The 25,984-nt window shown below is 53.0% G+C and overlaps 1 protein-coding gene and 1 pseudogene across 1 annotated transcript; one reads left to right on the forward strand and one right to left on the reverse strand.

Moving 5' to 3' along the window:
* Nucleotides 1-1,422: 1,422 nt before the first annotated feature.
* MMRN2 (multimerin 2) lies at nucleotides 1,423-25,105 on the reverse strand. The gene is made up of 7 exons (XM_087824101.1): nucleotides 24,924-25,105; nucleotides 7,991-8,119; nucleotides 7,800-7,906; nucleotides 7,618-7,698; nucleotides 6,712-6,876; nucleotides 4,890-6,548; nucleotides 1,423-2,655 (listed from the first exon to the last, which is right to left on the reverse strand). The coding sequence occupies exons 1-7, from the start codon at nucleotides 25,064-25,066 to the stop codon at nucleotides 2,270-2,272; spliced, it is 2,670 nt and encodes an 889-aa protein (XP_087680227.1). The 5' UTR covers nucleotides 25,067-25,105; the 3' UTR covers nucleotides 1,423-2,269.
* LOC107538468 (tetraspanin-17-like) lies at nucleotides 14,751-16,060 on the forward strand (annotated as a pseudogene).
* Nucleotides 25,106-25,984: the final 879 nt, after the last annotated feature.

Raw genomic sequence — 25,984 nt, forward strand, 5'->3', positions numbered from 1 at the left:
CAGCAGTCTCAAATGTTTAGGGTTATGATTTCTTATTGCCTTGACCCTTTCTACTTCCTGTTTTTTAGAAATTACTAAAACTTCCTGATCTGCTTATGGTAGCCTTTCTTGCTTGTCAGTGGTGTTTTTTAAATTTTTTTTCCATCAGGTTGGGGAGGTCTGAAAGCACTGTGCACTCAAGCTGTCTTGTTCAGGACGCTACAGGTAAGGGGTGATTTAATGTCGGCCTGGTAACAGGCCTCCACTTGAAGGCGGTGAAAAGCTCCACCCAGAGACAGTGGGCGCCTTAGTGGAGATAAAAAATCTATCAAGTAATTCTACCAGAATTTTCCCGCTGATCTGGGCTCCTAATTATGTCCGCGTTAGAGCAGGACCTTTGCACTTCAGTTGGTGTAAGGTATGGTGAAATTTGCATGGGAAGCACCCTATGGAAGACCCATTGTTTCTCTGGTTATCCCAGAACGTTGCTGGGTGACTCAGCTGCGCCTGAGTGCACTGGGCGGAGCTTACCCGGCAGCACTTCCGTTGATAACCTTCGGTGGCAGAGCCGGGCTGCGCACGGGCCGGAGGACACATGCCCTTTATGGAGGAGATGGCCCCACTCCACTCAGTGAAGTGCAGCACGTCCCAAGGGAAACCCTAAATGCTACGACTGCATTACCCCAAGTGTGCACTTAGCCATGGGTAACAGCGGCTCCGAGCAGAAAGGAGACACGAGTAGTCTTCCCAGCAACAAGGGTGACCTGGGGCCGCCTCCAGTCCCTGTTCGGAGTGGCCCACAAACCACGCCTTGCGTCGGATTGGTCTTGGCAAATAAGAGCTGCACCAGGTAAGAGACCCTGGCCCGAGGGAAGGGTAGTTAGACGAGGGTTGAACAGGAGCTGTTAGGAGAACCATCTCATATACAGATGAAAAAAGTTCAAGAAAGGTTGTGTTTAGCCCAACGTCAAGCCTCCAGTGGCAGAGCGGCCAGGGAGACTGTTCCTCTCAGCCCTGGTGTCCCACGCAGCACGTGAGCACACCAGCCTCAGCGGTAAACTCTGAGAGACGGTCTGAACTAATGATCCCCAGAAAACATGAGGGGCTGGAACTTAGTTAACCTTGACAGCCAGCTCCTGTCCGTTCTCACTCCCCAGCCCAATCTGATGTTCTTACAGAGAAGACCATGGTCAGCAACTGTCGAATGCCTTCTACCAAAATAAAGACGTTCCTGACAGCTGGATGACTGCTTTCTCAAGCCTGTTTGCTCTAGAATATGATTTTTTGGAAAAACATCTATTGATATTGCAAGACTAACTGCAACTCTGAGCTGTACTGTCTCATCCAGTGAACATCAGTGCCTGCTGTGGGGAGACCTCTGCGTGTTTTATGCAGAATTAACTGAAATGGAAATAAGTGTGGCCTAGAATAATCGGAGTCACATTTATCGCAAATAGTTTTATTTTGTCCCACGTCCCCACCCCTTCCCCACATCTCCTCCCTCAGTAAACCAGGCAGAGCTTGGGAGGACACTGCTTTATTACAGGGTGAGGAAGACAAGGGAGATGCTACGGTCTCCCTCCCTCCTCTCTCCGCTCCCTTCCTGGTGGAGATGCTAATAAGAATTAGGGTGGCCTAGCCTCAAGAGGAAGTAAAAAGGTGGAACCAGGCACATTTTAGCTCGCGCTTGGCCTGTGCTGGCCTTTGTCCTGGGTGAGGCAAGGAGAGAAAGAAGTTAAGGTAACGCCACAGGTGAACTCAAGGGAGGACTGGGACTAAGGCCTAACACCCGACCAACTGACAATTTCTGTTTCCAACTGACAGAGACCAAACAGGTTGGTTTTCTCCTGCCCTGCAGTGACTGGAGACTGGTTTCCCATATTTCTGTCCTAAACAAATGCTTCCTGGAAAAGAATGACTTTCTGTCGTAAGATAGGGATGTGCAGAAGCTGGAGAGAGGGTGAGTGTTGTACAGGAGTTTTCAACCACAGGAGGAACAAAACACCAAGGATGCTGGAGAAGTCAGGGTGGTCAGAGCTGGGGTCCCAGCTGCACTGCCTTGGACCGCAAGGCACAGCAAGCCCAGCTGCACACTCCCCGCCCACGTCTAGCCCAGAGAGCAGCAGCCAGCCCCTCACCGTAGAAATACCCAACCCAGTGTGCCTAGAGGGGGGCCCTCTGTCTTTGCAGAGCTAGACCAGCTTGGATGGTCTCCAAACCAACCCCAGTCAGAGCCCCAGGGCAAGGAGAGCTGGGCAAGTCCACAAGCCGGGGCAGCTGAGCCCAGTGTTCAAGTCTTGAACAGCAGGAAACCCCCGAATGCAGTGCCTGGCGGGCTTCTCTTTATTACCGATCCCTGGGTTAACTCGAACCACACTCTCTCACCCTTTTGGAGCTCGGCCATAGCGAAGGTGGCTGCTGTGCTTCCACTCCTCCGCTCCTCAGCGGCGCAGACCTGGGTCCGATGGTGGCCTCCAAACACCAGCTGCCCGGTGCCTGGCCCTGGGCCAAATTCAACGCTCACTGCAAAGAGGTAGACCCCTCGCTCAGGGGCTCGGAAGTAGCCATCTTCAGGGAAGTAGCTGCCGCCAGTGTTGACGTGAGTGGTGTTGAACTTCACTGTCTGCAGGGCGGCCACCCCTCCTGCAGAGCTGGCATAGAAGGCCACGGGGGACCCTGGAACGCAGGAGGCAAGTGCTCAGTGACTCACTCCCTTGGAAGGGAAATTAACTCTATGAGACCTGCCTTCCTCACCTCATTGAGATTATAAATAATAGGTCACTATTGCTATATAACCTGGACATTCCCAGCAGCTATGTATCTCAGAGAGTGGGAGCTAAGTAGCCAATTCTTAGTATTTCACTACTTGAGAGAAAGAAAAACACAAGTCTGCTGTCTCTACTAGTGAACTTTTGTAAAAAACACTTTCTTGTTTGATCCCCTTTCCTTCCAACATCCTTGAGACGTGAGTACCCCTGGCTGAGGCTGGTCAGTGGCAGGCAGGGACAGCACCCAGGTCTGCCACTCCCACACCACTGCCCCTGTGCAGGAGGGGAAGGTACAGGGGAGGGGGTAAGGCTGGCCGCCTGGCCAGGATGCTCCCGAGTCCCACTGGGGTTCCAGCCACGACACTGGCCTTGGCACTGGTGAGGTCGCGCTCCCCAGATGCTCCCTCAACACTTGATGTTTTCTCCGCCCCACCCCACCCCATTCCTCGGATGAAACCAAGGCCTAAAAGAGGAACACATCTGCAGCCCCAGCCCTTTCACTCCCGGCCCAGCAACAGCCTGTGAATGACAAAACTTTGCTGTCCTCTAGTTCTGGCAGATTTCTGAGAATTAAAGTTCAGAAGATCTTTCCCATTTGTGTAAGATCCCTCACATCAAAGACCTGCAGCTGGCCCTGCAGCTCTCTCAGCGCCCGGGAGGTGGGGCGCTGGCCCAGCCTAAGGCTGGCCGGCCTAGAACGCCCTCTGCCGCTACCTGGTGCCCTGCACCTGCCCCAGCCAGCCTGCCGGGGAGCTGCCGCCGGAGCCTCCCCCAGCCAGTGGGCACCACGTGCCCTCAGGAGGAGGGAAGGTGGTGCTTCCAGATTTGCTAGCAGGCAAACTGAGACTGGGCTTCCCTGCAGGGTACAAATTCAAGCCCTATGGCCTTCCTGCAATTTTTATTTTTAATTTTAAGGGAAATTTTTTTAAGCGAAATACTGTAGTGGTAAATTCAGATTCCTAAACCATCAGACAATAAGGCCTTGACACTCACAAGTGGAATAAAGATGGAAGAGTTAGTGTAGGTGGACACAGCTTCAGTCCAGAAAATGCTGGGAAAACAGGAAAATGCCAGCTGGTTTCTACTAAATGTTAAGCCTTGTGCTATTTGGTAAAAGTATCTGTTTGTCTTCATAACGACCCTTGGTATGATTCTCCCATTTTTCAGAGGGAGAAACAGACAAGTGGTAATGGAGCCTGTGCTCTGTCCACTGCCACCAGGGAGACACAGGTCTCCAGGCCATAGTGGAGGGTCAGTGGGAGCAGGCCTGGGGTGGGAGGTTCAGCGAGGCCTCAGATGTCCCAATATGCCAGGATAGGGCAGAGTACAGACTGCCCAGACGGTGGCCTTTTATCTAGCCCCATGTCTGGGTGAGAAGGTGGCCATAGCCCCAAGGCCAGCCTCTGGCAGGGGAGGGTCACTTGAAGCACAGAGCTTAGTGGTCCCCTTCCCAGGGCCACACTCAAGGAGAACATGGGAAGGCTGGCTGCACCTTGCTTCAGCCTCAGAACCAGGCTCTCAGGCCCAGGTCCCTAGGGCCCTACAGGGACCAGCCACACAGGGCAAGCGCCAGCACCCTAGAGACAGCTGGACTGGGTTCAGGGCTCCGAGCCTCTCACCAGCCGTGTGAGCAGGACACTTGCCCTGATGGAGCCTCAGTTTCAGGTGAGATGGCAGTGACAATGCATCACTGAGCTGCTGTGACAAAGCCCAAGAAGGCCATTGCAGGGGACCTAGCACAGGGCAGGACTGGCCAACTATCAGCAGAATGAGCTCCTTTCAGGGCCCATGGCAAGTGACACTAGCTCCACCCACACCCTGGGGAGTGGAGTGGGGAGGTGAAGGGCCCAGGGGGAGGGATTCGAGGTGTGGCACAGAAGAAAGGACGGCGGGCCCCCTCCTTGCCCGTGGTCAGCGGGGCCCGCAGCGGCCCTGCGTGTCTGCGTCTGCCAGCCTCAGATGGAGGGGCTCTGCTGCTCGCCCAGGGCTGGTGCCAGCGAGCTGAAGGCGCCCCTCCGCGGGCAGGTGAGTCGCGCGAGGGTGGTCGGCGCCGCCCCTTCTTCCCCGGCTGCCCCTGGGGCAGAAGAGCTTGCGGACGCCCCTTCCTCCCGGCGGGCCCAGTCCCCTGGCCCAGGGACTCACCTGCCCCGTGGGGCGCGGCTCCCAGGGCGCCGAGCACGGGCCCTTCGACGTGGGCGCCGCCCAGAGGCGCCGCGCGCCGCGTGTCCCTGCGCCGGGAGGCTTCCAGGCCTTGCCGCTTCTTCCCTTTGCCGCCCAGCACGGCCAGCCGGCCCAGGTCCAGGCTGACGTTGGCCGCCACGAGCCCGTGGAAGTTCCCGAAGAGGCCGTGGAAGAGCCGCAGGTGCTGCTCCAGGGCGCGCTGCGTGGCGGCGGCGGCCGCGCGCACGCCCTCCAGGGAGCGGTTGAGCGCGGAGGCGGGGCCGGCGCAGCACCGCCCCAGCCGCTCCGCCTCGGGGCCCGCGGCGCCCGCCGCCCGCTCCAGGGCCGCCACCCTGGCGGCCAGCTCGGCCCAGCCGAGCGCCTGGTCGCGCAGCCCCGCGGCCGCGTCGCGCAGGCCGGCGCGGATCTGCTCGTAGCGCAGGGGCAGCGGGCCGGGCGCCTCCTCGGCCAGCAGCTCCTCGCCGAAGAGCGCGGCCAGCAGCGCCTCGTGCCGCAGCGCGTCCTGCAGCAGCGCCGCGAACGAGTCGCGCAGCCGGCCCACGGCCCCGCGCAGCGCGCCCGCCTCCGCGCCCAGCGCACCCGCCTCCGCGCGCAGCGCCTGCAGCTGCGTCCGCAGCCGGGCCCGCTCGCCGCGCGCCTGCTGGGCCTCCGCGCGCTGCTCGTCCAGCGCCCGCCACACGGCCGCCACCGTGCGGTTCAGGGCCCGCAGAGAGCCGTCGGCCCCGCGCGGCAGGTCGGGGCCCGCGCGGGGCTCGGGCGCGGGGCCGGCGCGCGTGGCGTTCCCCTGGCCGTCCGGCAGCGCGTCCAGGCCCGGGGACAGCTGCTGGCAGTTGCAGTCCTCCACGTACTTGATGAGGTCAGCGTGGCCGCCCTGCAGGTGCTGGAGGGTGAGGTTGAGCTCCAGGAGCTGCCGGTCGGTCTCCACCTTGCTCTCCTCCATGACCAGCGACCTCTCCATCAGGAGGACCCGCAGCTCGCGGAGCTCCTGCTGGTGCCCCTGCAGCTTCTCCATGCGCTGCTCCACCTTGCTGATCTGCTCAAAGTTCTCGTCGGACTCGGCGTACAGCTCCTTGATCTCATCCACGTGCTGGGCCAGGGTGGCCTTCATGTCCGCCAGGGTGCTCTGCAGGGCCTCGTCCCTGTGGCTGTTGGCCAGGTGCAGCGCTGAGAGGTTCCTCTGCAGCTGGCTCAGCCTGGCCTGCAGGCTCTCTGGCTCGGGCCTTGCCCCTGCGCCTGCGCCTGCCCCTGCCGCCACCAGGCTGCCGTTGGACCCCAGCTGTTCCTGGGCCTTAAGGAGCCTCTTCAGCTTGGTGTCCACATTGGCCTGGACCTCAGAGAGGGAGCGGTTCAGGGAAAGGTGCTGGGTGTGCAGGCGGTCCCGCACGTCCTGCTGCAGCTGGCCCACTCTCTGGGTGTTCTCCTGGACCTTGGTCTCAAATTTGGCACTGAGCTCCTGGAAGTCAGCCCTGGGCACGGTGCTGTCCTGGACCATCCTGATGGCCTGTCGGTTGGCCTCCACATCAAGAGATAGGTTTCTGATGGCCTCGAAGAGGCTGTGCAGGCTTTGGTTAAAGCCACTCCAAATGGGGCTGAAATGCTCCAAGGATCTGACAGGAAACTCTGCAACAGATGCATGCTTTGACACAAAGCTGTTGGAGCAGACACCCTCCCCAGGTGGGGGCCAGAGGGAGGTCCTCTGAGGTGGAGGCCTTCCTGCTTCCCCTCCTACTCACCCCCTTGGGTATAACCAGGTTCTCCCCAGCCCCTGGAGCCTGCCACTCACCAGGCTCCGCCTGATTTGCATCAGTCGAGGCAGCTGTGAGGTTGCTTGCTGGGGCCTTCCCCAGGCCTGGGAGGCTCTCTGCCATGTGGTGAATGTCATTCTGGACGTCTCTCAGCAGGCGTTCCTGCCGCACCATGATGTTGTTGGTCTCAGCAGCCGGGTGGCCTGAGGACACATGAGAAATAAGTATTGAGGGCTAACTCTCCAGGCCTGGGCAGATCATAAGTACAGAGATTTCAGGGTTGAGAGCAGAGGGGTGTCTGCTGATGTCCTCTGAGCAGCAGCTTAGAAGCCTTTAGCCCCAGAAAGGCAAATACCTGGTAAGTGATCCCTCCCCCGGCTGCCCACACCCACAGCAGACATGACTAGTCAGTCATGGCACGTTTCCCTCCTCAGCCACATGGTCATGGCCTCTTGACATTACTCTAGGCGGCCCTGTCAATAGATGGCGTTCAGCACATGACGAAGCACATTCGCCCCCAACCTTGGCCCAGCCTTGAGAGGCCCAACAAGTAGGGTCTCTTGGTGGTTCTCCTATGCCGACTCAGGAACAGGGGCAGCATGGCTTGTCCCTGGTTGAGGGGCAGGGGTTGGAAGGTTTCTTCCAGGCCATGGGAGCTGGTGCAGGTCAGGGGCAAGGCAGGTGCCAGGTGATGCCATCCTTCCTAGAGAGTGGGGTCGAGGAAAAGGGTGCATGTGCTTTGGCAGCAGGTGGATCGCCGCTGGGCCCTGCGAACCTGGCCCTGGGTGTGGTGTAGGGTGATGCAGAGCCACAGGGGGGCCCTGCTGGTTCTGGGAGCAAAGGTTTCCTGAAATGGCACTGCCTCATCAGAGGAGAAAGGGCCTGGACACATGGGTTCCCTCTGCCTGCCTGCCCCTCGTGCAGCTTCCAGGAGAGCAGCATACCTGGTTCCAAGCCAATGGGCCCATCCCAGTGCTCCTGGAGGCCATCGCCTGGATCTTCAGGCTCAGGGGTCGCACTGGGATCTGCGGAGAGGAAGCATCAGATATTGACCCAAGAGGTCAGAAGAGTTGCATGACCTCTGGGGTCCGAGGTTGAAGCAGGAGGTGACCACAGGGAGCCCTACCATGGTGCTGGCAGTCAGAGCCAGCAAAGCCCGGGCAGCACCTCCAGGCCACAGAGGCCAGCACCTTCTGCTTGACCTGGTACACCGGCTTGTGGGCCACGCGGTACCTGGAGAAAGAGAAGCAGCTCAGTGATTCCAAGTGAGCCAGTGCAGGAGCTGGCCTGAGGGATACCCCAGCCTGCCCGACTCACATGACTTTGCCTTTCTGGCAGTCCACAGCTCCCTGGGGACACGGCTGCTGCGCGTGAAGAAGGAATTTCTCTGTTTTGCAAGTGGCTACAAAGGTGACCAGCCTGGACTTCTGGTAGGGGCACCAGTTACTGGAAAAATCAAACCAGAGGAGAGGGCTGCTGAGCCATGCCCAGGCACCCCACAACCCTTCCGAGAGGTCACGAGGAGTGCCAGTGCTGGGGCTCCAGCCCTGCTGCCCGCTCTACCCAGTGCCATGGACTCCAAAGCCCACTGGCCTAAGAAGGGCTCCAGAGCAAGAGCTCCCCAAGCCCCCAAGGGCACCTGTCAGGAAGCTTCCCCAGGGCCAATACAGAGAGGCTGAGGAGCCCCCAGAGTCACACAGCAGAATCACCCACAGAGGCAGGAAGGACTCTAACTTTCTCCCAGTGCCCCGCAGGCAGCATGGTGCCGCTGGGCCTGAAGAGTCCTGGGTTTGAACTTCACACTTTCTGGTTGTGTGACCTTGGACAAGACACTTAGAGAGCTTCCATTCTCCATTGTGATACCCTCCTCCAAGTGGGCAGAGAAGTTCAGTGCCTGGCTCCTGACAAGGGCTTGATGGACGCTGCAGCACTGTCCCTCCCCCGTCACCACTCAGCTTTCTTCACCAGGGACCTGGCCACAGGAAGGGCACTTGCTCCCTAGTCAGGCCCTATTATGGCCATTATGGAAATAGACTTTCAAATAGTTATAGGGGAAGGCAGCTGGCCAAGCAGTCCCTTCTCTGGGAAAAGCCACCCACACTGAAGTCCAACAGGGTGGTTGGGGGGCATGCTCAGCTTCCTGAGTACCAGGAGGCAGCCCTCCTGTCCGAGAGTGGGGAGATGCTCACTGCTGACAGAGCCTGAGCTCACTGACCCGCTGGCAGACTTGAGGGGCTCAATAGAAGGCCCTCCCCCTGCAGTCAGCTCCCAGAGCAGAGCTCTCCAGAGTTGCAAGTGGTAATGACCTCCAAGGCTCCGTGCAGCTCAGCACCTCTTGGGTACCAGGTTCTGGGCTCAAGCTCAGCAGCACTCAGTGCCGATATGTTAAGTGCAGACCTTCCCTTCAGGGTCCTAAGGGAGAGCGGGCAATCTTAGATGGGTGACAGGTGCTGTGACCTGGGAAGACTATCAGAATGAGGTGGTAGTTGGGCTGCATCTTACACAGAGAAGTGAAGTGAAGCACCAAGAGCTGTGACAGAGGTGTGTGTCCCCACAGAGGTGCAGAGGGGTGAGGGGGGAAGGGGCTACTTAAGAGAGGCTACGGAGGTAAAAAGCCAAATTGTGGAGGCCTTGAGTGTGAGCTGAAGTGCAGAGCTATGCCTTGAAGGCATGAGAAATCATGGAGGGGTTTAAGCAGGGAAGTGACATGAAAGCCACCTCACTCCTTCGTGGGTGCAGAAAGGACAGGAGAGGGCAAGACCTAAGTGGTTGTGTCAGGATCTAGGTCAGAGACAGTGGCAGTGTGCACTGGATGGGGGCGGTAGCTATGGAGAGAAATGGCCCCATTTGTGAGATATTAGGAAGCAGTGTTCAGGGACCTTGGAGATGGAGTGGCTGTTGGGGCTGGGCCTTTACTCTCTGGAGCTGATCTCTGTCCTGGGGCCATTAGGCACTGTCACACAGGGATGGCGCTGCGGGGGTGGGGGCGGAGAGGAGGGATTGAGGCGGACTAAGTGACCGTATCTATTTTGGGGCATGTACTGGAGGCAACCAATCAGTTTGATGTTTCTCTTTCTCTCTTTCACTAAAAATCAATAAATATTCTCAAGTGAGGAGATATATATATATCACATATATATATCATATATATATATATCAGGGTAAAGTTAAAGAAATTTCCCTAAAAGAAGAGCAAAGAGAGAGATAGAAAGTAGAAGAGCCTGGCTGGGTGTGGCTCAGCGGTTGAGCGTCGACCTAGGATCCAGGAGACCGGGGTTTGATTCCCGGTCAGGGCACATGCCCGGGTTGCCGGCTAGGCAGCCAATCAATGACTCATCATTGATGTTTCTCTCTCTCTCTCTCCTCCTCCTTTCCTCTCTCTGAAATCAATAAAAATATGTTAAAAAAAAAAAAAGTAGAAGAAAAAGATTTTAAAAAAACAGAGGAGCAGTGTTAGAAATCCAACATCCAAACAGTAGGTGTTTCAGAAATAGAGAACAGGAGGAAATTGTCAAGAGATATATATATAATTTCACAAGTGAAGGTCTTGGATCTTTAGATTCAAAGAGGCCACAAATTACCCACAATGCAATGAAAATAAACTGACATCCAAGCACATTATCATGACATTTTATAACTCTGGGAATGAAAATGAGTTTACATTTTCCAGAGAGAAAAACCAAGACAGACAGACACACACCCACACCCACACCCCCCCACACACCCACACACCCCACACACACCCCCCACACACATATACTCACACACACACCCCACACACACACCCCCCACACACACTCACACCCACACACTCACACACACTCACATCCCCCTACACACACACCCCACACACACTCACACACATACACACACACTCACACACACACACACCCCCCACACACACACACACTCACACCCCCCTACACACACACACACCACACACCCCCACACACACTGCTAATTAGAATGGCCTTTATCCTCTTGGCAGCAATACTGGAAACTAGAACATAGTGGAGAATTGCCTTCAAAATACTGGAGAAAAACTATTTCCAATTTAGAATCCAATACCCAGCCTGTCAATCAAGGTAAGGAGGGCAGAATAATTTTCTTTTTATAATCCTCACTCGAGAACGTGCTTCGAGAGCAGAAGGGGGAGAGAGGGAGAGAGAGAGAAACACCGATTCAGAGAGAAACATTGATCCGGTGCCTTCCACACGTGCCCTCCCCAGGGGTCTACCTGCAACTCGGGTACGCACCCTGACCGGGACTCGAACCAGCAACCTTTCGGTGGACAGGACAATGCTCAACCAACTGGGCCACTCTGACAGCACAACAACATTTCAACGTGCCAGGTTTCAAAGCATTTTCCCCCCAGCACCTCTCGTCTGGGAGCTACTAGAGCAGTGATTCTCAATCTTGCCACCAAATCTTCACATCAAAGCCATAGAATGGCACTTTAAAAATAAGAGCTTCAGGCCCCACCCCAGGCCAGTTAAATGAGATTCTCTGGGGTTGGGGCCTGGGCATCAGTATTTTCAAGCTCTCGAAGTCATTCTAAGGCACTGCCCAGGACTAAGTACCTCTGCGCCAGAAGATTCCACCAAAAAGAGAAAGGGAAGATCAAAGATGATGACAGAATAGGGAGAAGTTACACTCACCTCCTCCCAGGACCAAACCAGAATTACAGATAAATCATAGAACAATAGAATAACCAACTGAGACTAGCTGAATAGAACTCTTATAACCAAGAATTTATAGAGAAGCTACATTGAGACTGTTAGGAAGGGAGGAGACATGAAAAAGCCTGGCCCCACACCCACCTGTGGCAGTTGAGAACCTGAAGGGATATCTCAGCTGCAAAGGTTCCCCTGAAGAGTGAGTGGTTTCTTCAGCCTGGAGCACCAGAGCCAGGAAGAGGAGCCCACATAACATCTGGCTGTGAAAATCAGGGATTCCACCAAGGAGAGACTGAGTCAGCTAATAACTCAGGTGCCCTCTTAAAGTGGCCAAAAATCTTGTTTGTGGCCACTTACCCTGGGCTCTGGCAGAGGGAAAGTGGCTCAGAGCAGACTGGAGTCATACAGGGAAAGACTGGGCTGTGTGGCTCTGGAGAGAGGGCTGAAGGGACAGCCACCAGGGTCCCTGTGCTTAGTCCCTCTCCCACACCACCCACAGATGCTGTGTTTCCTGGGTCAAGCACTCCCCTCTATATGGTATAGCCTGGGGGAATGCACTAGTCCCCCACCGTCCTGACTCCCTGTGTCCCTGCCCTGCCAAGCTTGAGGCTTATGGAGGAGCCTGCTGGCTGCGGCCAGCCTGGGTTCATGGTGCAGACTTTCTTGGAGGGCTCTTGAGAAGGTCCAGGGAGACTTGGGGTGTCAGAGACACACAAAGAGAGGCTGAGTTGTGTGGTTCTAGGGTGAGGGGCCATTTTTCTCTCACATGCCTGACCAGTACCACTGTAACTGTGCACAGCCCTCCCTCCACACGGCCGATGAACTCTGATGGCCAAGCCCTGATGACTCCCTGAGTCCCCGCCCCACCACAAAGGTCAGTAGGCCCCAGGAGGGTGGTGGCTGGCCTTGGTGTACACTGAAACTTTTGCCGAGTGGTCTAAGACACAGCACTGGCACCCAGTTTGAATGTGTATCAACCTGGTGACTCACTGAGAACGTTCCTCACACACACTGCATACCACTAGAGGGCTCTTTCAGTGACTGAGCCTAACAGGCTGCCAGCAGCTGGAGGTGGATCTTGAGATGCTTGGGACTTTTGTTGACCTGCCCTTGGGCTTGGTGCTGGTGGAAGCTGGCCTTGGTATGCAGCTTGGCCGCTCCCATGCATATGTAGGCCAAGCAGAGGCAATCACAAACTGTGGATCGTTTTGTAGCTCCAAACAGGTATCCCAGGACTGGTCATAGCCAGTGCCTGATATTGATCTGCACTGGAGTCCCTCCCAAGAGGCCCCAGAACCAACACACCCAGTGGTGGGCTTCAAACCACATCAGAGTACAACCCAACTAGCTCCACAAGTGGCACACCCAAAGGGAGATCTCGGCAGGCACCAGACCATGCTGGAGCGAATTCCACTTCAAGGTTCAGCTCACACACGGCAGCTCATACATTGTGGTAGGGTTCAGTTCTCACAGTCAGCCAGCTTGAGGGTCAACCCTACCCATAGATGGCCAACAGCAATCAAGACGCATCTGCAACAAGAGGGTTCACATAACTCACACAAGAGACATTCTTGGAGTGCCTAGCTCAGGTGATTAGGGAGACTACACCACTAAGGCCCACAAAACACCTACTACATAAGGTCACCATACCAAGAACACAGCAGATCTACCTAATACACAGAAACAAATACAGAGAGGCAGCCAAAGTGGGAAGACAAAGAAACATGCCCCAAATGAAAGAATAGGAGAAATCCCCAGAAACAGAATTCAATGAAATGGAGGAAAGCAATTTACCAGATATACATTTCAAAACAATGGTTATAAGGATGCTCAAGGAACAAGGAAGAATGGATAAACTCAGTGAGAACTTCAACAAATAGTAAGCATAAGAAAGGACATAGAAACCATAAAAAAAAGTCAGAAATGAAGAACACAATATCTGAAATGAAGAATACACCAGAAAGAATCAACAGCACATTAGATGAAGCAGAGGACTAAAATAGTGATTTGGAAGACAAGTTGACAGAAAACACCCAATCAGTGCAGCAAAAAGAAAAAATAATTTTTTTAAATGAGCAGGCAAACAGCTTGGGGAGGTGGGGGGAGCAGCAATATGGGAGTGGGAAAGGGATTGAGCAAAAAAGAGAGAAAACTCATGGACATGGACAACAGTGTGGTGATGGAGGGGGAACGAGGGTGGAAGTGGAAGAGGGCATAGAAGGGATAAATGATGATGGTAAAAATAAAATAAATTTGTTTTTAAAATGAGCATAATTTAAGGGACCTCTGAGACAACATCAAATGTAACATTTGCATTAAAGGGATAACAGAAGGAGAAGAAAGAGAGGAAGGGATTGAGATCTATATGAAGAAATAATTACTGAAAGCTTCCCTCACCTGGTGAAGGAAAAAGACACAAGTCCAGGAAGTGCAGAGTCTCAAACAAGATGAACCCAAAGAGACCCACACCAAGAAACATCATTATTAAATGCCAAAGGTTAAAGACAAATAGAGATTCTTAAAAGCACCAAAAGCAAAGTGGGTAGTTACATACAAGGGAGCTCCCATACGACTGTCAGCTGATTTTTCAACAAAAACTTTGCAGGCCAGAAGGGATTGTCACGAAATATTCAAAGTGATGGAAAACAAGGGCCTGTAACTAAGAATTATTCTACCCAGCAAGGCTATCATTGAAAATGGAAGGAGAAATAAAAAGCTTCTCAGACAAAAAAAAAGCTAAAGGAGGTCATCACCACCAAACCAGTATTACAGGAAATGTTAAAGGGCCTTCTTTTAGAAGAAGAAAAAAGAGAAACATAATTATAAAGAATAGGCAATAAATACATACCTATCAATAATCACTTTAGATGTAAGTGACTTAAGTGATCCAATTAAAAGGCAGGGTAGCACCTGGCCGGGTGTGGCTCAGTGGTTGAGCATGACCCAGGATCCAGGAGGTTGCAGTTCGATTCCTGGTCAAGGCACATGCCCAGGTTGAGGGCTCGATCCCCAGTGGGGGGCACGCAGAAGGCAGCCGATCAATGACTCTCTCATCATTGATGTTTCTCTCTCTCTCTCTCCCTCTCCCTTCCTCTCTCTGAAATCAATAAAGACATATTAAAAAAATGTTTTTTAAAAAAAGCAAGGTAGCTGAATGGATAAGAAAGCAAGACCCATATATATGCTGTCTACAAGAGACCCACCTCAGAATGAAAAAAATACACACAGACTGAAAATAAAGGGATGGAAAAATATATTCCATGGGCTCTGTGTAGCCTTGGCCATGAAGCCGCAGCCGCCGGGCTAGGTCCCGAGTGGCTCTAGCCCAGGGCTGCCCGCGGAGAGCTGGGCCCGGCCCCCCTCCCGGCTCTGGTCCCCGAGCCGGCGGGCAGCCACTCACCATGCCCGGCAAGCACCAGCACTTCGAGAAACCCAAGGTCGGCTGCTGCGGGAAATACTTCCAGTTTGGCTTCAACATTGTCTTCGGGGTGTTGGGAGCCCTGTTCCTAGCCATCGGGCCTGGGGTGAGAAGGGCGTTCTCTCCAACATACCGGTGCTGACAGCTCTGGGAGGACTTGACCCTGTGTGGCGGTTTGTAGTGGTTGGAGGCGTCATGTCGGTGCTGGGTTTTTCTGGCTGCATTGGGGCCCTCCGGGAGAACACCTTACTGCTCAAGTTTTTCTCAGCGTTCCTCAGCCTCATCTTCTTCCTGGAGCTCGCAACAGGGGTCTTGGTCTTGGTCTTCAAGGACCGGATACGAGACCAGCTCAACCTCTTCATCAACAACAATGTTAAGGCCTAGCGGGACGACATTGACTTCCAGAACCTCATTGACTTCGCTCAGAAATACTGGTCTTGCTGAGGAGCCTGAGGGCCCAATGACTGGAACCTCAATATCTATTTCAACTGCACTGACTTGAACCCTAGCCAGGAGCGCTGTGGGGTGCCCGACTTCTGCTGTGTTAGGGACCCTGCGGAAGATGTTCTCAACACCCAGTGTGACTATGATGTCAGGCTCAAACTGGAGCTGGAGCAGCAGGGCTCCATCCACACTAAAAGCTGTGTGGGCCAGTTTGAGAAGTGGCTGCAGGACAACCTGATCATCATGGCCGGGGTCTTTGTGGGCATTGCCCTCCTCCAGATCTTTGGCATCTGCCTGGCCCAGAACCTAGTGAGTGACATCAAGGCAGAGAGGGCCAAGTGGTGAGAATGCCACGCTGGCCATGGATACCCGCCTGGCCTACCCAGGGGCCTGCCACTGTGCCATGATGGGCACAGCTGCAGGAGGCATTTCTGCTTGGACCTGAGTCCCATGTGGGGCTCGTATGTGGGTGTACTGTGTGCCCACAGAGAAAGTCGTATGACTCTGCCTGGGTTGCCTGTTCTGCACTTGTGTGCATGGAGGTATGTGTGTTAGTGTGGGTATATGCATAGGGAGCCACTGTCTCCACTGTTGCATGGTAGGCTCTCCAGGGGACTAGGAAGGGCGCAGGCTGGGACACACCTCTCTGCATGGTGGTATGGGGCGGGCGCTGGGGCCTGAGATATGGCCTCACGCAGCTTCAGAGTTCTCTGTTAGCTGTGACCTTGACCCTTCCAGGATCTCACTTCAGCCTCAGTGTCTCAGACTCTAAAATGAGTCCAAGAATTTTTTCTCCCTTGCTTGCCTCTCAGGATCAAACATGATGATGGCTACGAACTACTCAAGTAAACAAAACCTTGAAAACTAAAATATATATATATATTTCATGCAAATGGAAACCAAAAAAAGCTAGGATAGCAATGCTTATTATCAGACAAACTAGACTTTAAAACAAAGGCTATATAGTAAGAGACGAAGAAGGACATTACATAAAGATAGAGGGAGCGGTCTAACAAGAGGACATAACCCTTATAAACATTTATGCACCCAACATAGGAGCACCTAAATATATAAAGCAAATCTTGATAGACGTAAAGGGAGAGCTCAACAGTAACACAGTCATAGTAGGGCATTTTAACACCCCACTGGCATCAATGGATAGATCTTTCAGACAGAAAATCAACAAGGCAATAGCAGCCTTAAATGACACACTAGACTGGATGGATTTAATTGATATTTTCAAAGCCTTTCATCCCAAAGCAGTAGAGTATACATTCTTCTGAAGTGGACATGGAACATTTTCCAGGATAGACCACATTAGGCCATAAAACAAGTCAATTAATTTAAGAAGATTAAAATCATGCCAAGCATCTTCTCTAATTACAATCGTATGAAACTAGAAATCAATTATAAGAAAAAACTGAAAAACACTCAAACACATGGAGGCTAAATAACATATCACTAAACAATTAATGGGCTAACAATGAGATCAAAAGAGAAATCAAAAGATACCTTGAACCAAATAAAAATGAAAACATATCAATCCCAAATCTATGGGACAGAACAAAAGCAGTACTGGGAGGGAAATTCATAGCAATATTTCAAAAAACAAGAAAAATCTCAAACAATCTAACCTTACACCTAAAGGAACTAGAAAAAGAACAACAAATAAAGTCCAAAGTGTGTAGAAGGAAGAAAATAATAAAGATCAGACTGGAAATAAATAAAGCTGATAAACCTTCAACGAGACTCATCAAGAATATAAGTGAGGCCTCAAATAAATAAAATCAGAAATGAAAGAGGAGACGTAACAACTGGCACACAATAGAGAGCCCAGGAACGAGCCCATGCCTAACGTACAGTGGGGTGAAGACCCTATTCAATAAATGGTATTGGGAAAATTGGACAGATACCTGCAAAAAAAAAAAAAAAGAAACTAGACACTTTCTTGCACCATGTGTAATAATAAACTCAAAGTGAATTATCGACTTGCCCTGGCGGGTGTGGCTCAGCTGTTGCAGCACCGTCCTGTCACCAGGAAGGTCGTGGGTTTCATTCCCAGTCAGGGCACATCCCAGGCTGCGGGTTCTGTCCCCAGTTGGGGTGCATGTGGGAGGCAACCAATTGATGTTTCTCTCACTTCGCTATTTTTCTCTCTCCCCCTCTTCCTTCCTCTCTCTAAAATCAGTTTTTCTAAAAATGTCCTCAGGTGAGGATTAAAAAGAAGAAAAAAGAACTAAAGAAAGTGAATTAAAGACTTAAATGTAAGACCTGAGACTGTAAAGCTCCTAGAAGGAATAGAAGCAGTAAAACCTCTGAAATTCCTCCTAGCAATTTTTTTTCATTTCCTCGGGCAAGGGAAACAAAAGAAAAAATAAGCAAATGGGACGACATCAAAGTAAAAAGTTTTTGCACGACAAAGGAAACCATCCACAAAATGAAAAGACAGCCCACTGAATAGAAGTTATTCGATGCATCTGGTAAGGGGTTAATATCCAAAATTTATGAAGAACTCATACAACTCAATAGACACATGAAAAGATGCTCAACATCACTAATCATCAGAAAAAATGCAAATTAAAACCACAATGAGCTATCACCTCACACCTGTCAGAATGGCTCCATCAACAGAGCAACAAACAGGCATCGGTGATATGTGCAGAAAGGGGAGCCTGGTGCACTGCTGGTGGGAATGCAGACTGGGGCAGCCACTGTGCAAAGCAGTGTGGAGGGTCCTCAAAAAATTAAAAATGGAGTCGCCTTTTGACCCAGCAAATTTCACTCCTGGGAATATATCCAAAGAAACCCAAACACTAATTCAAAAGAATACATGCACCCCTATGTTCATTGTAGCGTTATTTACAATAGCCAAGATACGCAAGCAACCCAAGTGCCCATCAATAGATGAGTGAATAAAAAAGTGGTGGTACATACACACACACAACACACACACACACACACACACACACAAGGACTATTACTCGGCCATTAAAAAGAATAAAATCTTATCATCTGCAACAGCATGAATGAACCTAGAGGGTATTATGCTAAGTGAAGTAAAATACCATATGATTTCACTTATATGTGGAATCCAAAGAACAAAATAAGTAACAAACAAAATTGAAAAAGACTCATAGATTCAGAGAACAGACTGATGGCTGCCAGAGGGGAGGGTGGTTTGGGGGACTGGGTGAAAAAGGTGAAGGAATCAAGAAGTCCGAATGGGTGGTTATAAAACAGTTGTGGGGATGTAAGGTTCAGCACAGGAAATACAGTCAATGACACTATAATTAATAACTATGTGTGGTGCCAGGTGAGTACTTGAAATATTGGGAGTAACACTTTGTAAAGTATATGATTGTCTAACCACTATGCTGTACACCTGAAACTAATACAAAATATTACTGAATGTAAACTATAATTTTTTTCAAACATATCTTTGTTGATTTCAGAGAGAGGAAAGGAGGGGGAGAGAGAGAGACAGAAACATCAATGATGAGAGAGTCATTGATCGAGCCCCCAGCCCGGGCATGTGCCCTGACCAGGAACCAAACCCCTATCGCCTGGATCCTAGGTCGATGCTCAACCGCTGAGCCACGCCGGCCGGGCTATAAACTATAATTTAAAAATAAAATTCAAAAAACATTTTTACCCTCACCAAAGGATATGCTTATTGATTTTAGAGAGAGGAAGGGAAAGAGAGAAAGAGAAACATTGATGGGAGAGAGAAACATAGGCTGGTTCACACCCTGACTGGGGATCGAACCCTGATCAAGAATTGAACCTGCAGCCTTTTGGTGCACGGGACAGCGCTGCAAGGACTCCTCAATTTTTCAAAATATCACTTGTTTAAAAAGCTAGATTGTAATAACAATTCAGAAAATCTTGCTGATTTGTTACCAAAGTGAGAACTATCATTTGGAAAGTAAATATAGAGAGCTACAAAACAAAACAAAACAAAACAAAACCCATGAGAGAGAGAACACCAAGGAAGAGGAGATCACCAGATTAGGACACAAGCGTTCCAGTAGGGAGTCCCCAGGGAGACGGTGCAGAGAGAGCCCAGGACAAGCGTGGGCAGTGGGTGAGGCCCGGTCCAGACGGGAGGGCAGCTGCAGCTCTGGCAGAGGTGTCTCCAAGGAGAAACAGATGGTCCAACACCTGACACGAGTGAAAGGTGAGTTCTGATGTGAGCAACTGGCTGAGAGTTTGAAATGTGACAAAAACACAGCAAACTAAGTAAAAGAAAAAATAATTTTGCTTCCTCTAGGGAAAAACAAAAATGCACAGGGGGAAAGAAAGATACACAGCTTTTTTCAAGTATCAATTCTAAGTAGCACTTGTAGTCATATGAATGTAAACACTCAGTATGGGAAAGTGATAGGAAGTGTGTGCCCTTGAGTGTGTGCCTATGTGTGCGCACTCATACGCACATGCATACATGTTGGGGTTGGGGTACAGAGTAGGATTGAGAGCTGAATCACAGAAAATACTACTTCCCAAGAAGCAGCCATATACGCATGCTAGAGATACAGCAATAGATGCCAAAAGAATCGCTTAAAGAGTTGGAAGTCATTGTCTTTGGGGACCAGAGAGGCCTGGGGCTTCTGATTGTCTCAACAAACACGTAGCATTTTTTACTCTACCCCAGAGGGTCAGCCAAGTTTTTCTGAAAAGGGGCAGACAGTAAATATTTTACACAAGACTGACCATGTCATTTGTAGGGCACAGTGCAAAATGAAAATGCACGTCAACAATAGAGATGAAACCAAGTGTGGGCTCTTCTGAGTGCCGGCTGAGTGCTGTGTAGACTGCTTAGGTCACATGCCCATGAAGCTGGCCCTGACTTTAAGCAGAGAATGTCCACCCAACTCTGAAACAGTGGGCTGAACATGCTGGCCTGAGCTGCACAGACTGTTCCAAGGACCAGAAACTCAGCCCCCACCCTGGGCCCCAGGGAAATTCCTGGAACACAGGCTCAGCCCTAGAAAAAGCATTTCTCTGAACTAGCGGTTTTCAACTAGGGAGAGGGGACTTCCCTCCAGGTGTATTTGGCAGCCTCTGGAGACATTTATGGTTGTCACAACTGGGAGGGGAGGGGTGCTAATGGCATCTAGGGGGTGGAAACCAAGGATGCTGCTCAACACCCTACCATGCGCACAGCCCAGCCCTTGCACCACACGAGAGGATCAGCAAGTCCCAAATGTCACCAGGCCCAAGGTCGAGAAACACTTGCTCAGAACAGAGTCCACTCCTCGCACACCCTCTGAGCTGTCTGGAGGGTCCAGGAGGCCTGGGTCCCGGGCATGCTGGGCTTGGTCCAGCCTGCCAGGAGTGACTGCAACTTTCCACTGAGAGCTCCTGAACTGGAACTGATGGTGCCCACCCTTCCTGCCAGGAACTTTCTCTCCTGACCTGCCACAAGGGTTCCAGCAGCCAAAATTCTTCCTGCCCACACTCCCCACTCTTGGCAGCCCCATCCCCCTGGCACTGTGCAGGCTGCTGGCCCAGAAGCCCTGGGAACATTCCTGACCTTTGCTTTGGTTTCCTCCAGCTCTTGGCAGCTTCTTGCTGGCCTTCTGAGCCCCCCCCACGCCAAGCACAGCTCGCTGAGGTGCCCCATTGTTCTCACTGCCTCCTGGTCTCTGCACCCTCATCTCCCAGGGGTCCATGGAGAAGCAGGCACCAGCCTCGAGATGAACGTGGGGGCCCTCCCGCCGTGTTTGGGCTGCCCTGGGCCTCCAACACGGCCCTTATCTGAGGCCCAGTCCCACGCAGGAGAGAGGTGAATGACCCCCTTACAGCTTCTAATGGGAGCTGGGTGGCCTGGGCTCTCCTCCCCTCCCCCTCCCTGTGACATTTGAGCAAGGCACACCCACCCCACCCCCCTAGTTCTGGAAAAGTGGAGGAAATTCTGCACTTCTGGCCCCCTCGGGGCAAAGGGCTGCGCTATGGGGAAGGTAGAGAGCCTCTCGAAGGGAAAAGGCTGTTGGAGCCTCCTGAATTATGGATGTGCTGCTCCTCCCCCACACACACTTAAGTGCCTCTTAACTAGCCAGTAAAACCCACCTCCAGCTGCCCTGAAGTCTCCCTGGGGAGGAAGGGCATGTTCTCAGCATCCTTGCTCTCTGAGGCCCTGCATGCAGCTCAGAATGAGACCCCTGGGGTGAATTTGCAAGGCGTTGTCTCCAATCTAGAAAGGGGCCTTGGCAGAGGAGCCTGACCCACGGCAGCCAGCCCAGAGCCAGGCTTCTCTTACCACGAATCCTGCCAGTGGGGTCTTCCATGTTTGTGCCCACGGCCCTGCGCCTCAGGCAGCAGGACTGGGTGCAGGAGGTGTAGCTGCAGGCCTGGGCTCCATCCTGATCCTGTGTGAACCCCAGTGAAATGCATGACTCCTCCGGACCCAGCTGGCAAAAATCACATTTGTTCCTTGAGCAGGAGTCAGGAAGCTGATCCTGGGGGCTGGAGGCTGGGGGCTGGGGGCTGGGGGCTGGAGTCTGGGGGCTGGGCCAGAGCGAATGCTGGGAGTGGGCCTTCTCCACTCCCACCCACGTCAGGGGAGGTGGGACATGGCCGCCTGGGATTTGCAGCCCAGCAGATGCGGGCCCAGCTCTGCCCTCTCTCTCAGAAGCTGTGTGGCCCTGGGTGGCAAGCCCCCACCCCAAGCCTCACAACATGTAAAGTGAGAAGGGTGGGTAAAGTGAGAGAAGGGTGGTGATGGCCGCGCTCAGCGGCCCCTCCGTCAGTCAGTCCTTCCTCTGAGGAGCCCACATCCTAAACTACTGCTCACTGGGCTCACTGGGCCCTGCTCCTTGGGGTCCCCAAGGACCTAGGAAGCAAGCAACCACATCCTTCCTCCACCCCTGGACCTGGCGCTGGGTACCAAGCTGTTTGTGGACAAAAATGGGGCCACATACTACGCCCAACAGGCTCGGGGAGGCCTGCATGGTGGGCCCCATGAACTCAGACTGGAAGTAACCACATAGGATGGTCTGAACAAATAATTCCCAACTAAAGCCAGGTCATGGTGGTCCTGGCATCCCCGGCCTGTAGCTTCCCTGACAAAGGCCAGTCTTTACCTAACTGAGCCTGTCTACTGTCCTTTTGCTCTAAGACAGCATACCTTTGGAATGTCAGTGATCTCCTTTTCAGACCCCTCAGGGCACCCCCAACACACACTGGAGCAGAGACCACAGAGCCCCTCATTGTCATCTTGTTCCCCCAAATACCATCTCTCTGCTGTAAATATTCATTATTAACTATCCCGTGTCCACCAATGTAAAAGAAGTGTCTCTGTTGTACTTTTTATCCAATCCCAGAGATTTCCCCAATCTGCTTTTTCCCACCCCCTCAATTTACCACCCATGGATTTCATGTCACCCCCTTAGCCTCCTCCTTCGATTCTAATGTATGAAATAAGCTGCAAAACTGCTGTTCTCTGGAGCATTTTCTCATCTGTTGAGATTTTGCTTCCTGGCTAAAATAAACTCATAAAAATTCTCTACAAGTTTGGGGATTTCTTACATTGACATGTTCAACCTTCTCCTTGCAAAGGGTCTTATTTGGGTCTCGGACCCAGGCCAGTCCTGGCCCCTGGCCTCAGAAACCGGTGTGAGGGGCAAATGCAGGGCAGGAGGCCTGGCTCTGGCAGCCGGGGGTGGTGGGCCCACCAGGCTTACCGCTGATGGCGCTGGCACCCTGCCTGAGGAATGCCTGCTGTACCCCCTCCCTGCTGCAGGAGAAAGGCTGCTGTTCCTGCCTCTCCCTTCCCAGGAGCATGGGAATCAATCGGCCACGGAAGCTGTGCAGTGTTTCCTTCCTTTCTCACCAGCCCCTCCCCCTCCGGGGCCTTGAGGACCTGGGCTTGGCTGCTGGGAACTGAAGCTTCTGGGTTGTGGGAAGAAGACCCAGCTGGGACGCCCAGGAGCCCCTTGGGACTAGGGCTGGGACCCTGCCTGGGATTTCCTGGGCCAAGGTACCGTCTTACCCATCCACACGCTCTCTGCACAAAACAGAGCCACTCAGCCAAGTGAGCCCCACAAGACAGCCCCCGAGCAGTCCAGAGGCTCACCCTCCCTGGGGCTGAGGGAACGCAGGCCCTCCACAGCCCAGAGGTTGGGGAGAAAGAGGAGTGTCTCCTCCTTCCTTCCCATCCTCTAGGGTCCCTCATCTGCCCTTTCATCAAAGGGAGCAGGAGGGCCCAGCCCTAGTCCCAAGCGGTTAAGCATTGGTCTAGGATCCAGGAGATCGAGGTTCGATTCCGGGTCAGGGCACATGCAGGGTTGTGGGCTCGATCCCCAGCAGGGGGTGTGCAGGAGGCAGCCGATCCATGACTCTCATTATGGATGTTTCTATCTCTCTCTCTTCCTCTCTCTGAAATCAATAAAAACATATATTTTTTTAAAGGAGCAGGAGGCCCAGAGACAGGGGCACCGAGTGAATGGCTTTGGGGAGGGGAGGTGTGGTGCTTGGTCCTCAAAGCAGAGCCAGGTGGCTGGGTTCCCCACCAAGAGTCCCCTGTGCCTCCCAGACCTGAGAGGAACCGGGGGCAGGACAGGAATGGGGCCTCCCTAGTCCGTCTCCTGGCCAGTCCTTCCCACGTGGCCAGCCCTCCCTCACTGAGGGTCAGTGTGCACTGGTTCACTCTCACCCTTTGGCCTCCTGCTAATCGAATTTGCTTCATTTACCATGAAGAGTCGAGGGCTGTGTGAACTGTCCTGGGCAGATTCGAGCCGGGTGGGAGACTGGGCAGGTGTGAGCTGGTCTCACTCTCCAAATCCATAGAAATGCCCTCAATCAAGTTGGGGAGGGGAGCAGTGAGTGGGAGATTAGGCACATCTGGGGCCAGGTTTGCCTTTGAGTACCAGGGACCAGAGCATGAACTCCAGAGTCAGGCTCAGGTCCTGGTTCAGGCTCTCCTAAGCTGTGTGACCTTGGGCCAGCTGCTTAGCCCTTCTGAGCCTCAGACTCCTCCTCTGTAACTGGGGCTCTTGAGAGGATTAACTGAGATAACACTTGGCAAGTTGCCCGGCCAGTAAACAGCACCAGATGAGAACTGTGGGGTACCCTGAGGAGGGATCCATGGGCCTGGCACCTTATCAGCAGGAGGGGCCCTGGCCCTGGGTAAGTGAAAGGCTGGAAAACAATGTCCTGGTCCAGTAGCCAGACCGCTCCACTGGATGCCACACCTCTGTCTGCTCTGGAGATGGGGTAGAGCACCCTCTCCCATCACTGTTGCTCTCAGAGCCAGCTGAGGACACACACTACCCCCTGGGCACTCAGACCAAAAGCCAGTCCCCAGGAGCCTCTGTCCTTTATGGCTTATGGACCAGCCTTACCTGGACTCAGCTTTCAGAACTGACTGACTTCAAAGAACAGGAGCCACGGCCAGGCCAGCTGGAAAATTCTGGAACCACAGCCCCTCAGCACCCCATGCTGGGAGTGCTGCAGCCTCGCCCAGCCCCCAGGCCCCTTCCCTGACACAGGTCAGATGGAATTTCCCCGGTGGGCAGTCCAGGCTGGCTGGGGGCAGCCTCTTGAAGGGGATCCTGGCACCTAGCACCTCGTTCAGCCTCACAACTGCCCAGCCTATAGATAACATTAGCCCATTTCACAGATGAGTAACTAAAGTCCAGAGAGCCCCTGCTCTGGCTGAGCTGGGACTCAGACCTGCGCCAGGCTCTCCCCCAAGGCCCAGGCTCCTCCTTACCGTAGTCTGATGGGTTCCCTGCCGACGTCCTCAGCCTCTGCCCTCCAGACCCCAGGCAGCCTAGTACCAGGCGCCTGGGCCAAGGTCCCCAGCAGCCCCCAGCCTAGGGCCCCCCCAAGGCTGAGCAGCAGTGTCAGGATCATCTTGGCAGTGGGCAGGTTCAGCCTCTGCCAGTGATTCCAGAAACTGCTTCGAGTGACGTCTCAGAAGGAAAAGAAAGCTGGGGACAACAAAGAGAGGAAGTGGCCTAGGCCAGCCCACCCGGTGCTTCTGGTCCAGCCCCTCACACACACACACACACACACACACACACTCCCCACCCCCCACAGAGGCAGTCAACAACCAGCTGGTTCCCGTGCCCTGAGAGGACTTGCGTCAGGGACCCTGGAGGCTGGGAGGCCCAAGTGTGGTAGGCAGTGGGACAGACATGAGCAGAGCAAGGACGATGGGTCACCAGGTCACCAGGGTGGAAAGCCTCAGGTGCCTAGCAAAGGACAAATGTAGGGTGGGACCTCAACCCCAGGGTGGCCTTTCCTCCCCTAGCATATCGCAGGTCTTGCTGTTTGGACCCCTGACCTTTCCGCCCTGGAGATAACATCTAGGTCTCAGTTATATTTCAGCTCCAGGCCCAGAAAAGCAGCAAAACCAGATGAGCGACCCCATGGCTGCCTCAGGACCAGCTGCATTGGATAATACCCCCTGCCCTGGTGCCAACCAGTCAATCAGGGGAGACCCCGACCCTGAAAGGGCACACCTGGAAGGCTGCAGAATATTCTGTTGAAATCTTCCCCTGAAACCTCCCCTAAAATCTCCCACCTTAAAACCTTAGGGCGAGGACCCAGTGCTCTCTCCCTGGGGAGCACGCCAGCGCCTTTTCCTTACTCCCTTTCTCCTCCCTCCAGGGCGTTACCATTACCGTCCTCACTCTCAAGCTCCAAGGGCCTTTCCTTTGCCTCTATAACTTGTTTCCTAAGCCCATTTCTTCTAGGAATTACTTCTTCCATCTCTGTGATTTTATAAATAAGTGTTCTCTTATTGTTTGGGTCTTGGCTCTCAGTTCT

Source organism: Miniopterus natalensis, chromosome 14 (assembly GCF_054644295.1).
Source record: "Miniopterus natalensis isolate mMinNat1 chromosome 14, mMinNat1.hap1, whole genome shotgun sequence".
In the NCBI taxonomy this organism is placed as follows: domain Eukaryota; kingdom Metazoa; phylum Chordata; class Mammalia; order Chiroptera; family Miniopteridae; genus Miniopterus; species Miniopterus natalensis.